Source organism: Carassius carassius, chromosome 26 (genome assembly GCF_963082965.1).
Source record: "Carassius carassius chromosome 26, fCarCar2.1, whole genome shotgun sequence".
Lineage (NCBI taxonomy): Eukaryota > Metazoa > Chordata > Actinopteri > Cypriniformes > Cyprinidae > Carassius > Carassius carassius.
The window spans coordinates 3,900,526-3,913,777 of NC_081780.1; the positions used below are offsets into that span (position 1 = coordinate 3,900,526).

The 13,252-nt window shown below is 38.5% G+C and overlaps 1 protein-coding gene across 3 annotated transcripts; it reads left to right on the forward strand.

Annotated features, from left to right (window-relative positions):
* The first annotated feature begins 1,824 nt into the window (after positions 1–1,824).
* Positions 1,825–12,788, forward strand: LOC132105555 (leucine-rich repeat neuronal protein 3-like). 3 transcript variants are annotated; one of them, XM_059510749.1, is made up of 2 exons: positions 1,825–2,135; positions 9,490–12,788. In XM_059510749.1, exon 2 carries the CDS (start codon positions 9,817–9,819, stop codon positions 11,935–11,937), a length of 2,121 nt encoding a protein of 706 aa, XP_059366732.1. In that variant the 5' UTR covers positions 1,825–2,135; positions 9,490–9,816; the 3' UTR covers positions 11,938–12,788. The 3 variants fall into 3 exon arrangements, with proteins under 3 accessions (XP_059366732.1, XP_059366733.1, XP_059366734.1); XM_059510750.1 differs by having other exon boundaries at positions 9,494–12,788; XM_059510751.1 differs by lacking the exon at positions 1,825–2,135 and adding an exon at positions 2,423–2,561.
* The last annotated feature ends 464 nt before the right edge of the window (positions 12,789–13,252 follow it).

A 13,252-nucleotide genomic window follows, 5' to 3' on the forward strand; every position in this document is an offset into this window, starting at 1 on the left:
CATGACTCCAGTTTATCAGTTAACATCTTGTTAAGCGAAAAGCTGCATGTTTGTATGAAAAATCCATCATTAAAAATTGTTCAACTTCAAACTGCTGTTTCTAGCTAAAATACAAGTCCTTTTTTTTTTAAAAAAAAAAGGTTGTCTTACCTGAATCAGGAGAGACATATGCAGTTTAAAAAAAAAAGGACTTCTATTGACTATTACTTGGCGGAACACTAGTTTATAGTTCAATAACCTGGCATGGGCAGTTTATGACTGACAAGCATCGAATCAATTAGACAAAAATATATTATCATAAATTAAAATCAGTTTTATACAGTTTAATAATGTTTACAACAGTGCAATATTGGCTATAATGGTGGTTTCAGAATCAATACACTTTAGATTTAAAATTACTTTGTTAAAGGCTCTTCAGAAAACATTACAGGTTCTATGTCTTTGTCAGAGGCTGTAAGACCATCTTCTCTAAGTTTCTTGTAAAAATATTTATAACTGTGGGACTCTAGTCAATAAACTGAAATGCCCTCTAAGGCCTTGTCTGTCAGAAAACAGATGCAGCGAAATGCCACGACGAAACCGCCTCACAAATTCCTAATATTTCTCTACATTTTTCATAAATCGGGGCATGGACAAATGAAAAACCTGGTACTTGCTGACATCAACCAAAACCCAGATTTATGCTTTTATAGCAGATGCACATTTTTTCTTCGGCAGACCAGTCTCCTGATGCCAGAACAGGAAAAAAAATGGTTCAGTGTCCGACCCTATTGGGAGTTTTATTATGAGTTATATCCCTGTTTTCTCAAGGTGTGTGCAGTCCCGAGGGTGAGCTGTGAAGGACCTGTGCATGGGCTGTAAAGCAAGACAGGCCCGTTTCAGGAAAGCACCTTCACAGTGAATTCATCCCTAAAAACAGGGTCACAGCAAAAGGATCTATTCTGTCAGAGTTCTTGAAACAAGAACCAAAAGAATTGGATACATGCAAAGGCTACCTTCAGCTTCCGGATTTTAAAAAAATTTGTCCCAAAATTCTTGTTGGTGGGCAGTTCTGGTCCTTAAATGAAGTTGCTACACCTTTTCTGCATTCTCATTGGGTAATCTCATTGTGATTACCCAAGTTTTCACATCTTTTAAATGTTTAAAAATGATACAATTATTTAAAAAACAAAATGATTGTAGCCAATTAATAATTGTAAGCATTTTTTTGGGCAAAACAATTGTATGTTATTTAGTGTATATCTGCAGTCTCATGAATTATTTATTTAAATTATCTTTAATTATCTCAGTGTCTTACAGTGTAATTTCAGATAAAAAGCCTATCCTACGTGGTTTTGATTAAGTTTCCATTGTAACAGCAACAAACAATAACAATATGCACTGATTTTGTAAGTCAAGACTGAGAACCTCTTGAAATTAACTTAAATTAAAAAAATAAACCAACCCTGAGAAATACTCACTGGAGTATCCAAGTGTGACAACTAGCACTTGATTGCCTCCACATTATGCTTCAAACGTGAGGTTATATTAATTTAAAAACTATATAAACACACGATGATCTTTCATACTCTTTCTCATAGAAAAAAATCTGAAAAACAAAACAGCAACAACAACCCCAAAATAAGACGCAATCAGAAATTAATATCAACATATTATCTATCCATTTTCTTCAGCCTCTCCTTATTTCTTCAACGGTTCTTGTCTGACAGACGCGGCTGTTTAGCCAATCAGCTGCGAGAGTTTCTCTCCGCCCCGCCGCTATTGGTTGATCTCTGGAGACTCAGGGGCTGTTCCGATATTAATGACCGCTGGCAGACAGCGGCATGTCAATGTGACAACAGAACGAGCGGATGCAGTCAGATGCGCCTCTGAACGCGGAGGAAAGAGGAGGTTGTCAGTGCGAGGGACTCTAAAAAGCTTCCGGACGGCTCTCACCTGGTGGATTTTGCCTCATTCGCACGGCAAAATCTTAACGTCAGGAGCGCGACACGCTACTATTTATCCATCTGCGTTAAAAGAAGACGGCGCGCGCTTATTTTCATTTGCGTGGCGCGGGCTTTCCGCTCTCTGGAGCACTGCGCTAGATGAACGGAATACATGTCGCTTAATTGACCAGAATGACTTCTGTTGAAACGGTAAGTTTGAACATTTTCCGATTCACCTCATCTATTTGGTTGATAAATATTAATCTTAGTTGGTTTTTACTGCATGATCATCCACATTCAAGTTGGGAGAATATGCGTCAGAGTGATTAGTTTACTGCAAAACGACCGTGAAGAAGCAGAAATGGAGGGAAATTGATAACAAGCACGTAGGTAGTCGAATAAATAGCCATGCCAACCTGGAGCACATAATTCCTGTTGCTGAGAAATCCGTGCCCCAGTTTGGCATGCATAATTTTTTTTGGACACAAGGCACGTCCTGGACGAATAGCCACAGGCAGTCTTGCATCTGGCTGTTCTCAATGTCCCTTAAATCACCCTGTTGCCGTCCAAGATGTTCTACAGAACCCCTATAGCACATGAATTTCAAATGCAGTCGCTTCGAGCATCCACTGTACAGTAAGTATCGTTAAATGAATGTATATCACTTTGAATGGAGGCATTGTGATTCTGAACCATTCGTCTGATCTGCATGCATTGCTTCAGCCTAATTTATACAGTCCACAGCAAAACACCTCCTATGCAGATGATGACATTTTTACCCCAGCTGTTAATCACACAACCAGCAAGTTTGTCTTCCCACATCTCTTTGTATATGGACGCGGTTAGGAATCATTGCAGACTGGCATTGCACTTTCTAAAACACAAGTCAGAGGTTGTCTTATGGATTGCAAATAGTATTTATGTGTTTGCATGCATGCATTGGTTTAACACATATTTGGGGTAACTCAGTTAAATTATTAAAATTAAAAATATTAAAGTAGAATTATGTATAAAAAATGCATCACATAAATATCCATATATGATCCTCTACTAGCAAGCAGATACCAATTAGATCACTGGGTTTCACGGACAAAATAAAAATATGGAAAGATTGGGCTTTCCCATAGAGGACCTTAGTGGGACCACCACAGGGCCTGGGACTGCCATTACTAGTTGTCCCTCACTGATGCCGGGCCACTGACTTGTTGCAAAGCGAAAATGTTTGTGGCTTATTGGTAGACAATACTCTCTAACCAATTTTTGTCCTTGGAGTCTCTTTCATGCCAAACTCTTCAAACTACTAAGAAGTCTAAAAACCTGAGCAGGCAATTCTTAATCACAGATGTAATCACATGGGCCACTCGATGGCTGCACTAATTAACAGACAATAAGTAAAACCCTTGATATTAAGGATCTCTCAGACGCGGCTTCTGTGAGCACACTGGAGTGTTTAACTGATTTTAATACCTCTTTGTAAGACGAGGTGCTGGAAAATTGCTTTCTCTGATCGTTGCGTCATACTAAACAGTTTGAAGCACAAATCAATGGTGGATGTGTGGTTTGAAATCCAATTTATGCAAGCCTGCATTGTCAGTGCAAAGTGGTGTGGGCTTTCGAAACAAAACATCACAACATGAGTGTTGAAAAATAGCAAGTGTAGCATTTCATTAGCTTAACACTTCATCAAACAAATGAAAGATTAAAATGCTTTCATGTTCTGGCAGAGCATAATGCTAGCCACACTAATATCATGGGTTCAATTCTCATTGAAAGCATACCTTGATTGCACTGAGGGTCACTTTGGATAATGCCTTTGCCAAATGCATTAATGAAAATGTTAAAATAATATCTTAATATAGAAGACATGCAGAAACATGAGGAATTTATATTTAGAGGTACATATTTTTTGTGTAGTTGTACCTGCCATGTCTAAAACAAATAAGGAAAAAAAAAGAAAGATCTAAGGCAGGGAACACTCTGTCTGTTGAAAAGGTCGCCACACTCCACGTTGTCTCATTGTTGCAAAAGCCTCGACTAGTTCTGTTTCAAAATATAGACTTTAAAAAGAGAATATGATAGCAGCATATGCTATCTGTGTTTTCACGAGTAAACAGAGCAGAACCATCTGAGAAGCACTGCTGTGCTCTCCATCTGTTCTTAGATTAGACTGATACCTGTAGTAGAGGCATCCGGTGCAGTATAGAGCACATACTGTGAGAACTGGGATCTCATTGTGTCTAAAAAGTCAAGTTAGAGATACACTGCTACACCAATAGTATGACTGACACTTGCTGTTGGGAACATGCTTTCAATCAATCAGACCCAATTAGAGTGAAATGCTGTATTTGTACCCTGGGGAGATTTGATTGGTTTCCATAATTAGATTTGTCATATACTGTATAGTGTAGTTTAGTGAAGAAATTATTCTGCTCATTGTGCATGGTATTTTTTCCTCATGCTGGGTTATGCATGTTAGAGCACATAGCAACGTTACATGTCTCTGGATGACCAATGTGTATATATTTGAAACCTTCTGGAATTCTGGAAAACTCCTAAAACTCAATGAGAATGTAAAGTTGGAGTTATAAAATTATATGTATAAATACATTTAATTAGTGCTTGCATGGTACAACTGTATTGATATACCCCTTTTTTACTTTCTTCCCCACATATTTAGCCTAATATTAAAATAAAAAAAGGTAATTGATGTTTACTATTCAAAATCCACTGTAATATTTGCTAAACAAATTGTGATTTGCCCTTCCACCTCGCAACTATTTGCGTGGTGACTGACAATTAGTATTTTTGTCCTTAGATCTCTTTAAGAGTTTGAAGTCGACGCGACACCGCGAAGCAACAGAATCAATCAAATATCACAGCCATTCAGAAGCATGTGTGGGCGGGCTCTCTCTGGAAGCGCACTGGTCTGGCAATGAAATGGATACATCATTAAATGTATATACTGAGTGACTGATGACATCTTTATCAAGAAATACACTTGTTGGTTCACAGTGAGTTCACAGTTTTAATGGTCATCTTTGCTTTAATTGATCTTCAAGATCTGAGGTAAACTATTTATTGATGCTTTTAGTATAGCTATAAGATCACAAGATATGATATTTAAACTCATATTAGACACGTTTATCTTCCAGCCGCGACATCGCAGGAATAGAAACCGTTTCTAAATGAGAAATTTCATATGACATGGTGTTACATGGTAAAGATGGTGTTGCGTTGGGTTTGAGGTCACATGCACAGCCGAGCGACAATAAATAATAAATAAAATAAGATGCATGCTGAGTGTCATGACAACAGCAAAAGTGGCTCTGATCTGGCATTTCATTTGCACAGAACCAAATATTAAAACCTGTGCTTTAGTACATCACCACTTTTCTTTTTCTGCCTTGCAAGCACTGATATTTACTTCAGCTTAATTTATATCAGCACAAACTAGATTTTCTTAATAGAGCAAATCAGCATCAAACAATCAGTTACAAAATACCAGAATTGTTAATGTACACTTGAATTCATTGAGGGAAACAAACGACGGAAGTGGAAAAGCTGTAACCTGTGGGGTCCATCGGTTAATTTGGAACATTGATTCTGCATTAACTGTCGACTCTGTGCTGATTTTGTGAGCACATAGGAGCAGGTGCAAAGGGAAACATTCCTTGAGCATTGCACTGGAAACTTCATTATGCAAACACATTGCAAAGCAAAGCCTGTTTAATGGACTCTTCCCTTACCTTGAAAATAGTGTAATGGCAAATCAATGAAGTACAGGGCAGGGGGAGGAGCTGCAAAACAGACTATGCCACCCATTGAGAAGCCTATGCACACTGGCTGGCACCTAGGCCCTTTGCGTCTTCTCCTGGTCTGAGAGAACAGCTTACACAGAGCATGTGAAGAGAGGAGGGGAAAAATAAGAGTTTAAGTGAAACACAAAGAGGAGCTAGAGCATAGGTTTAAGAGCAAGGGTGTCTTTCTGTAGACATTTGTATGAATGAGCGAGAAAAATTCTCAAGACCATTTGAACAATATTTCCTCTGAATCATCTCTATAATACAAAAGGCTATTTCTACAGGAAGCAATTCCACCTCTGCCCTACTTTCTGTACATGTGATCTGTCTGACAGAAGTTTAACTGCAAAATGAAAGCCTACAGCTACACCTGGGATCCTATATATTTCAAACAACCATGTAAGCTTGCTGGTCAGTTAAATGTTACTTTTATGTTCTAACCCAATATATATATATATATATATATATATATATAGTGCTTGTAATAATTAACTTATAATTACCTGGATATGGAGTGGCTAGGAAGAGGTGGCTTGAGACCTGTAAGGAATAAAACAATCAAATCAAAATACATTAATGTATTTGCTATTTTTAGAAAAGTGTCCTCAATGTGCATTAATTTACATTACATTTAGACATTTAGGAGACGCTTTTATGCAAAGCAACTTATAAATGAGGACAGTGGAAGCAATCAAAATCAACAAAAGAACAATGATATGCAAGTGCTATAACAAGTTTAAGTTAGCTTAACCTTTTAGCCAGCACCCCCTGCATTACACGTAGCAAGGTTTTTTTTTTTTTTAAATCACATAATAAAAAGAAAACAGAATAGAAAAAGAATAGTGCAAGATGGTGTTAGAGGCTTTTTTGCTTTTGTTAATTGCATAATAAATAAAAATAAAACAGAATACAAAAATATTAGAGAAGCAAGTGTTAGTTTTTTTTTTTATAAGAAAACAAGCAGTTAGTAAATAGTGTGCAAGTCTAAAAGGTGCAAGTTTTTTTTCTTATAAAGAATAGAATTAGAATAGAGAGTGCTAGAGTTAGAGTTAACAAATAAAGTTTGACCCTCTAACAAATAGAGTTAGACGATTCTTAAAAGATTGAAGCATTAATGTATGTGGATCCCTATTTAAAAACACCTATTTTCCAGTTTGCAGAGGCACTAACTTGGGGTTTAAGGGGACCACAAGCTCAGTAATCAGTCCCCAGCCCAAGATTTACAGCCTATCTCAAACAACTCAGCCCAAAGCAAACACAGGAGCCGGTCTGCCACCATTCAGCCTGAGTTACTTCCCAGGGTCAGTAGGGCTTCTGCCCACTGGACACATTTATTCAAACATGCCACTATATTTTACAAGCCCAATCAAGATGATGCTAGCTAGCTCTGTGATATCATGTCTGACAAATAATAGCGGGAATGATTTTCTGACTCCTCTTCTCTCCAATTTCGTTGACTGACTCTGCAGTACATCAGGACAGTGATTAGAGGCATCCATCTTGAAATTCCATTTTCTCTGGTATTAGTTGCATTTCTCTCTGTCTCTGAAAGTGTGGCACACTGTGCAAGGTATTGGCACTTAAGCTCTATGAGCAACGTTGTTCCAAGTTCTTACGTTTGTAGGTTCTCACCTACACTTAACAGGGGTAAGCCTAATTTCCTTCATTTGTCTTTGACTGGAAATTTTAATGGGTGTGCCATACCTTTATTGCAGTTACAGAGTCAGTGGAGGTTAATACAGGTTTAGTTGTATTAGTGTACAGCTCCCTCTCCTGGGAGTGTTTTCTGTAGATACTCTTAACAGAAACAGTCTCCAGAACACAATCATGAGCCAGCCATAACACCCCCCAAAAAAAGACATTATTTACCAGCACAGAAACTAGTGGTCTAACATGATTATTTCTGGAGGATAGTGTATCAATTTTGTAGTCTTAAAATGACTAAAATTACTCCATTAATCTTTATTAATTTTTTAATGTAGCTAAATAATTACATTCTGAAATAATGTACAGAAATCTAACAGTTGCAGATGATGCTGTTGACTATGGAAACCTTGATTTTACACACTCATAGCAGTGCAAAATTATTCTAAAATTATTCTTATTGAACTACACCTTTATTATGCATTGTTAAATGGTCCTGTTCACGATGTGAAATCACTGAACAAGGAAACTCTGGCCCTGCATCAAAAGCATGACCTTATCTAAAAGGGAAAGATGAAAAAACATTCCTGCACAACAGAAAATTAAAAGAAGGCTAAAACATTGCACGTGGGTCGCCAGAGCAGTTCTCCTAAATACACCATAATTCCAAACATTTGTTAAATACTAAATAATAATTTTAATATCTTAATACTCTTAATATCTTGGAAAATCAGGGATCCAGAACTATCACAATTTAAAAGAAGAGACTAAAGATTAGAATAAAATCAAACTGCAGTTTCATTTATTGCACATTAATGCTATTCTTGCAACAGACAAGCATGCTTACGCACTGCATTAGTAGTGAACCTGCACTATTAGAGAGAACATGCAGGTGCTGTAGGAGCAGTGCTCAATTTAACATGTCAGGAAAATATGCCATTTGTGTCAGTCAGGAAAACTAGATGCATTTTCCAGTATTTATGGCTGACACAGGTATTGTCAATCAGCCATTTTCCAACCACCGTGAGAGTAGCGGCCCATCTATGAGGTGTAATAAACATCTAAATTTAAAAGTCCTCATTAGGCTTATTAAAAATGTGATGGTCATTGTCTATGGGACAATTCAGTGTAGTTCCTAGCATCTCTGTTTACAACACAAGTACACATTGGTGATAGAGAGACAACAAAACAGGTGCAGTATATGATTGTGCAAATATTATTCATCATAAAGGTTCCTGTATTGAAGCTTTTTCTGTGTTCTTGGATAAATGAATAATCTTGTTGCCTTTGAAAATCACATATTTCTCCCCCTCAATTACTCTATCAAAAAACACACTCTCACCTCCACAGAGCTTTGAGGGATGAACTCTGGGTTTCTCCATCTGTGAAGCTTACTGAAGACTTTCTGTGGTATCCTCACTTCATCACCTTCCTTAGGCACTGAAGTTGAAAAGAGGGATGATAGTGTGATGGAACAAACTCTTTCTTTCTGTCTGTCTTGCTTGCTTGCATTCTGGCTATGGCACATTTCATAGTAACCCTGGTGATACGGACAGCTCTAACAGAATTGCTTATTTTTCATCAGCATTCCGCATAGTACACCAAAGAGTTAATTTTAACAGTGGAACAATAACACATTTTGTTTAAAAGTAATGTTGAGACCTAATGTGCCATTTAAATATCTTGTATTCAGGGCATGGTATATGTTGCTTATAGCCAATTGTGATATTTTCACTAAAGTGGAGTGTAGTGAGAATGTTTTTTTTTTTGTATATGGCTAGAACATTTCATCATGGTGAGTTGCGTCTGGGGAATCTACCCTTTAAAAAAAATAAGCAACCATATTAATGCCTATATATCAAACATACTAAGCTTCATAATTCACTCATTTTTCAGCTTCAGAATTCCAAAATAATATCCAAGGTGAAGGACACGCATATCCGTATGTCAAAGGCTTAGCGTGCAAGGTACTGCTGAATAAAATGTCAGCAGACATCACAGGGCTTTAATGTGGCTTTTGTAAATGTCAGCATGCCTCTGTCTTACCTTAGTGATGCCCTTGCATTTTTCCGGTAATTATATGCTAATATTTTTCATCTCTTTCTTCTTATTTTCTTCAGGTAGAAGTGGATTAGGCTGATGATGGCATCATCTGTATTATTAAAAGAAATTAACGACCTTGCTTCTGCCTAACTCTAACCACCGCTACCTGATGGTGACCTTTTTACCTTTATCTGCCCAAGCATTAAAATTGCATACATCACCTTCAATCTGAATTACGGGAGACGGGACATCGCATCTGTTGACAGCACATCAGTCAGGGCCTAGGGAAGGCCCTCTGTTGGATTGAAGTGATCACCACCAATGGTTGATTATTTTTTGAAGTGAAGTGCTTTTGCCACAAAATTTTTAAGGACCAACTACTAACTGGTGGGAACTGTGCCAATATGAAGGACATATCATTCGCGGATTATTTGCTACTGGGTCTTGCAGTGACTACCTTGGTTCTTGCTACAGAAGAGAGAGTCAGTTGTCCAAAACTTTGTGTATGTGAGATTAGACCCTGGTTTTCCCCTAGCTCTGTCTATATGGAGGCTCCCACTGTTGACTGTAATGACCTCGGACTTTTTGACTTACCCATGAGATTGCCATCTGATACACAAGTCGTTTTACTGCAGACCAACAACATTGCTAAGATTGAGCACCCATTGGATTACCTGCCAAACATCACTGAGATTGATCTCTCCCAAAACAACCTGTCATCAATAAGTGATGTCAATATTGGCCAACTCCCTCAACTCTTATCCCTACACATGGAGGAGAACTGGATATGTGCCCTACAAGACAACAGCCTTTCTCAACTGACCAACCTTCAGGAGCTCTACTTAAATCATAACCTCATCTCCCTCATTTCTCCTGAGGCTTTTCGGGGACTTCAGAGCTTGCTGAGACTTCACCTCAACTCCAACCGACTTCAGAGTATAAAAAGTGAATGGTTTGAGCCCTTACCAAATTTGGAAATTCTAATGATTGGGGAAAATCCTGTCCTCTCTATTCAGGATATGAACTTCAAGCCTCTGAGAAACCTTCGTAGCCTGGTTCTTACTAGAATGAACCTGTCACAGATACCAGATGACTCACTTCTGGGCCTTGACAATCTTGAGAGTATCTCATTCTATGATAATACATTCCCCAAGGTACCCCATGGTGCTCTCAGGCATTTGAAGAGCCTCAAGTTTTTAGATCTTAATAAGAACCCCATTGGGCGAATTCAGAGGGGTGACTTTGTGGACATGCTCCATCTTAAGGAGCTGGGCATTAACAGCATGCCTGAGTTGGTGTCCATTGATAGTTTTGCCCTAAACAACCTCCCAGAACTGACCAAAATCGAAGCCACCAACAACCCCAAACTTTCCTACATACATCCAAATGCTTTCTATAGGCTGCCGAGGTTGGAAACTCTAATGTTAAATGGCAATGCTTTAAGTGCCCTCCACAGGATAACAGTGGAGTCCCTCCCAAATCTCCGGGAGGTTAGCATGCACTCTAACCCCATCCGCTGTGACTGTGTTGTACGATGGATGAACATGAACAAGACAAACATTCGCTTCATGGAGCCTGATTCCCTGTTTTGTGTGGAACCTCCAGAGTATGAAGGTCAGCATGTGCGGCAGGTTCACTTCAGAGAGATGATGGAAATCTGTCTGCCTCTCATCTCTTCAGAAAGCCTCCCCACACAAATCAGTGTGGAAAGAGGGAGATCTATGTCTCTTCACTGCCGTGCCTTTGCTGAACCTGAGCCAGACATATACTGGGTGACTCCGTCAGGGAGAAGGGTGATCCCAAATGCTGTTTCTGCAAGATTCTACATGCACCCTGAAGGCACACTCGATATTTATGATATCACTGAGAGCGAGGCTGGATTGTACACATGTGTGGCACACAATCTTGTTGGGGCAGACCTGAAATCTGTCTCAGTGGAGGTAAATGGATACTTCCCACAACCTGTCAATGACTCATTGAATGTCAACATTGAATCTGTACAGGCCAACTCTGTTTTGATATCATGGAATGCCTCTCATGGTAGCCTGGCACCAAACATTAAATGGTATACAATGCCCACTGCAAACCATCCAACGGTGGCATTCACAGCTAGGGTAACATCTGACGTGACTGTATATAATCTCACACATCTCAGCCCTGCTACACAGTACAAAGTGTGTGTGGACATTCACAGCATCCAACATAAACATGACACCAGATGTGTCAATGTCCTGACTAAAGGATTAGAACAAGACGTAAAGGACTCTGAGAGGTGGGACATGGTGCTGATTGCTGCTTTTGGTGTGCTTTTCATTGGGATCTCAGTGGCTTGCTTTCTTATTTATGTCTTTATGAGGAACCACTGCATTTATGGAGAACTGAACCGATACCCTTCCAAAATGGCTCTGATGTCTGAGACCAGCCAGCAGTCTCCCTTTACAAGGCTCTGGATTTTTGGGAAAGGAATGCCAGCTGCTGTTGAGGTGAAAGCCACAGTCATAAATGTGTTGGACAATGCATTTTAAGCTGCACTTGCAGAGGACCACAAAAACTAAAAGCAAATTGACAAGGCAAGAGCGGAGAACTTGCTTTTCCAACTTGCCATTTATCTTTTTGCCTTGATACAGACATCAAATTCAAATGGAAGGGATGTCTAAAAATCTATAACTAGCTCTATAGCCCCTCATCATGAGCTGTCAGATGTGGCAAGTGGCAGTGGAACAGTGGTTAACTAGCGAGAGGCAGAGACTTGCTGCTAAAATATGCAGTGTGATATTTCTAGGCTATTCACTGAAAACAAATGATATTAAGATATCAGGAAGGTTTTGTTTCTCATACCTGACTGTTAAATGTGTAAAGAGTAGTGGAACAGTCCTTGTGGTCCCAAGCAATACCGTCTGTGCTGTACGACAACCATATAGGTGTGTTAGGGACCCGAGGATTTGTTGAGAAGGAAATCTAGTAGAATAGATGATTACAGTGATTATGATTTGATTATGACTTTTGATGAATTATGTTGTTTTTCTATTTAAAAACAGATCTTTCTTTTCATGCCTAAAATTGTTATATATTCTATCCAGAAATGTAACAGGTATCTTCTGTGCAGTAGCCAGCCAGTACAAAACAAGTGTGAATTACTTGCAGTATGAAAGATACAACTTAAGTAACGAGACTAGTCATTTGCTGAATAAAACACAAATGTACATCTTAAGGAATCTATATACATAAATGTATATTATATTTGATTATATTACTATCAGGACTGGATGTTGTTGAATGCAGACACTTTAAAAGCATCTCTCAGACATAAATTGCAGAAGGTTGATCATGACAGGGTAAGTGCCTACTCCTGAATCTTAGACCAGAAAAAAAGAAAGGAAGAGAGAGAGATAGAGAGAGAGAGAAAAAAAACACTTTTGAATGTTACTTATAATGGTTTCCTGAGAGATCCCTGGAGAACAGAGCCATGATTCCAGCCTCACATGCAAATTTGTGCAAATACTATATGAGTAATTTTAGCATAAACATGGTTTAAAAGCATTGCGTGTTTGCTTTGAGTGTGAAAAAGCGATTTTTATATTGACTGTGCTGTCTGTTCTACCTTAAGCACATTAGTCAATGAGACCAATGTGCTCAAGGTAATTTCAAAACTAAATAAATGTCAGCATTTTTTTTCTTCTCATAGTGGAATCAGTATTTTTACTGATCTAAGTTCTAGGGAAAAGCCTTACCATGATTAACAAACATGTCTTGATGGAATAGTTCATCTAGAAATTAATGTTGTCATGTTTTTCCAAAGTCATAGGACTTTTTCTTCTGCAGAACAAAAAAGAAGGTTAG

Coding starts and splice junctions, on each gene's coding strand:
- LOC132105555 (XM_059510749.1), top strand. CDS start 9,817: ATGAAGGACATATCATTCGCGGATTATTTGCTACTGGGTCTTGCAGTG.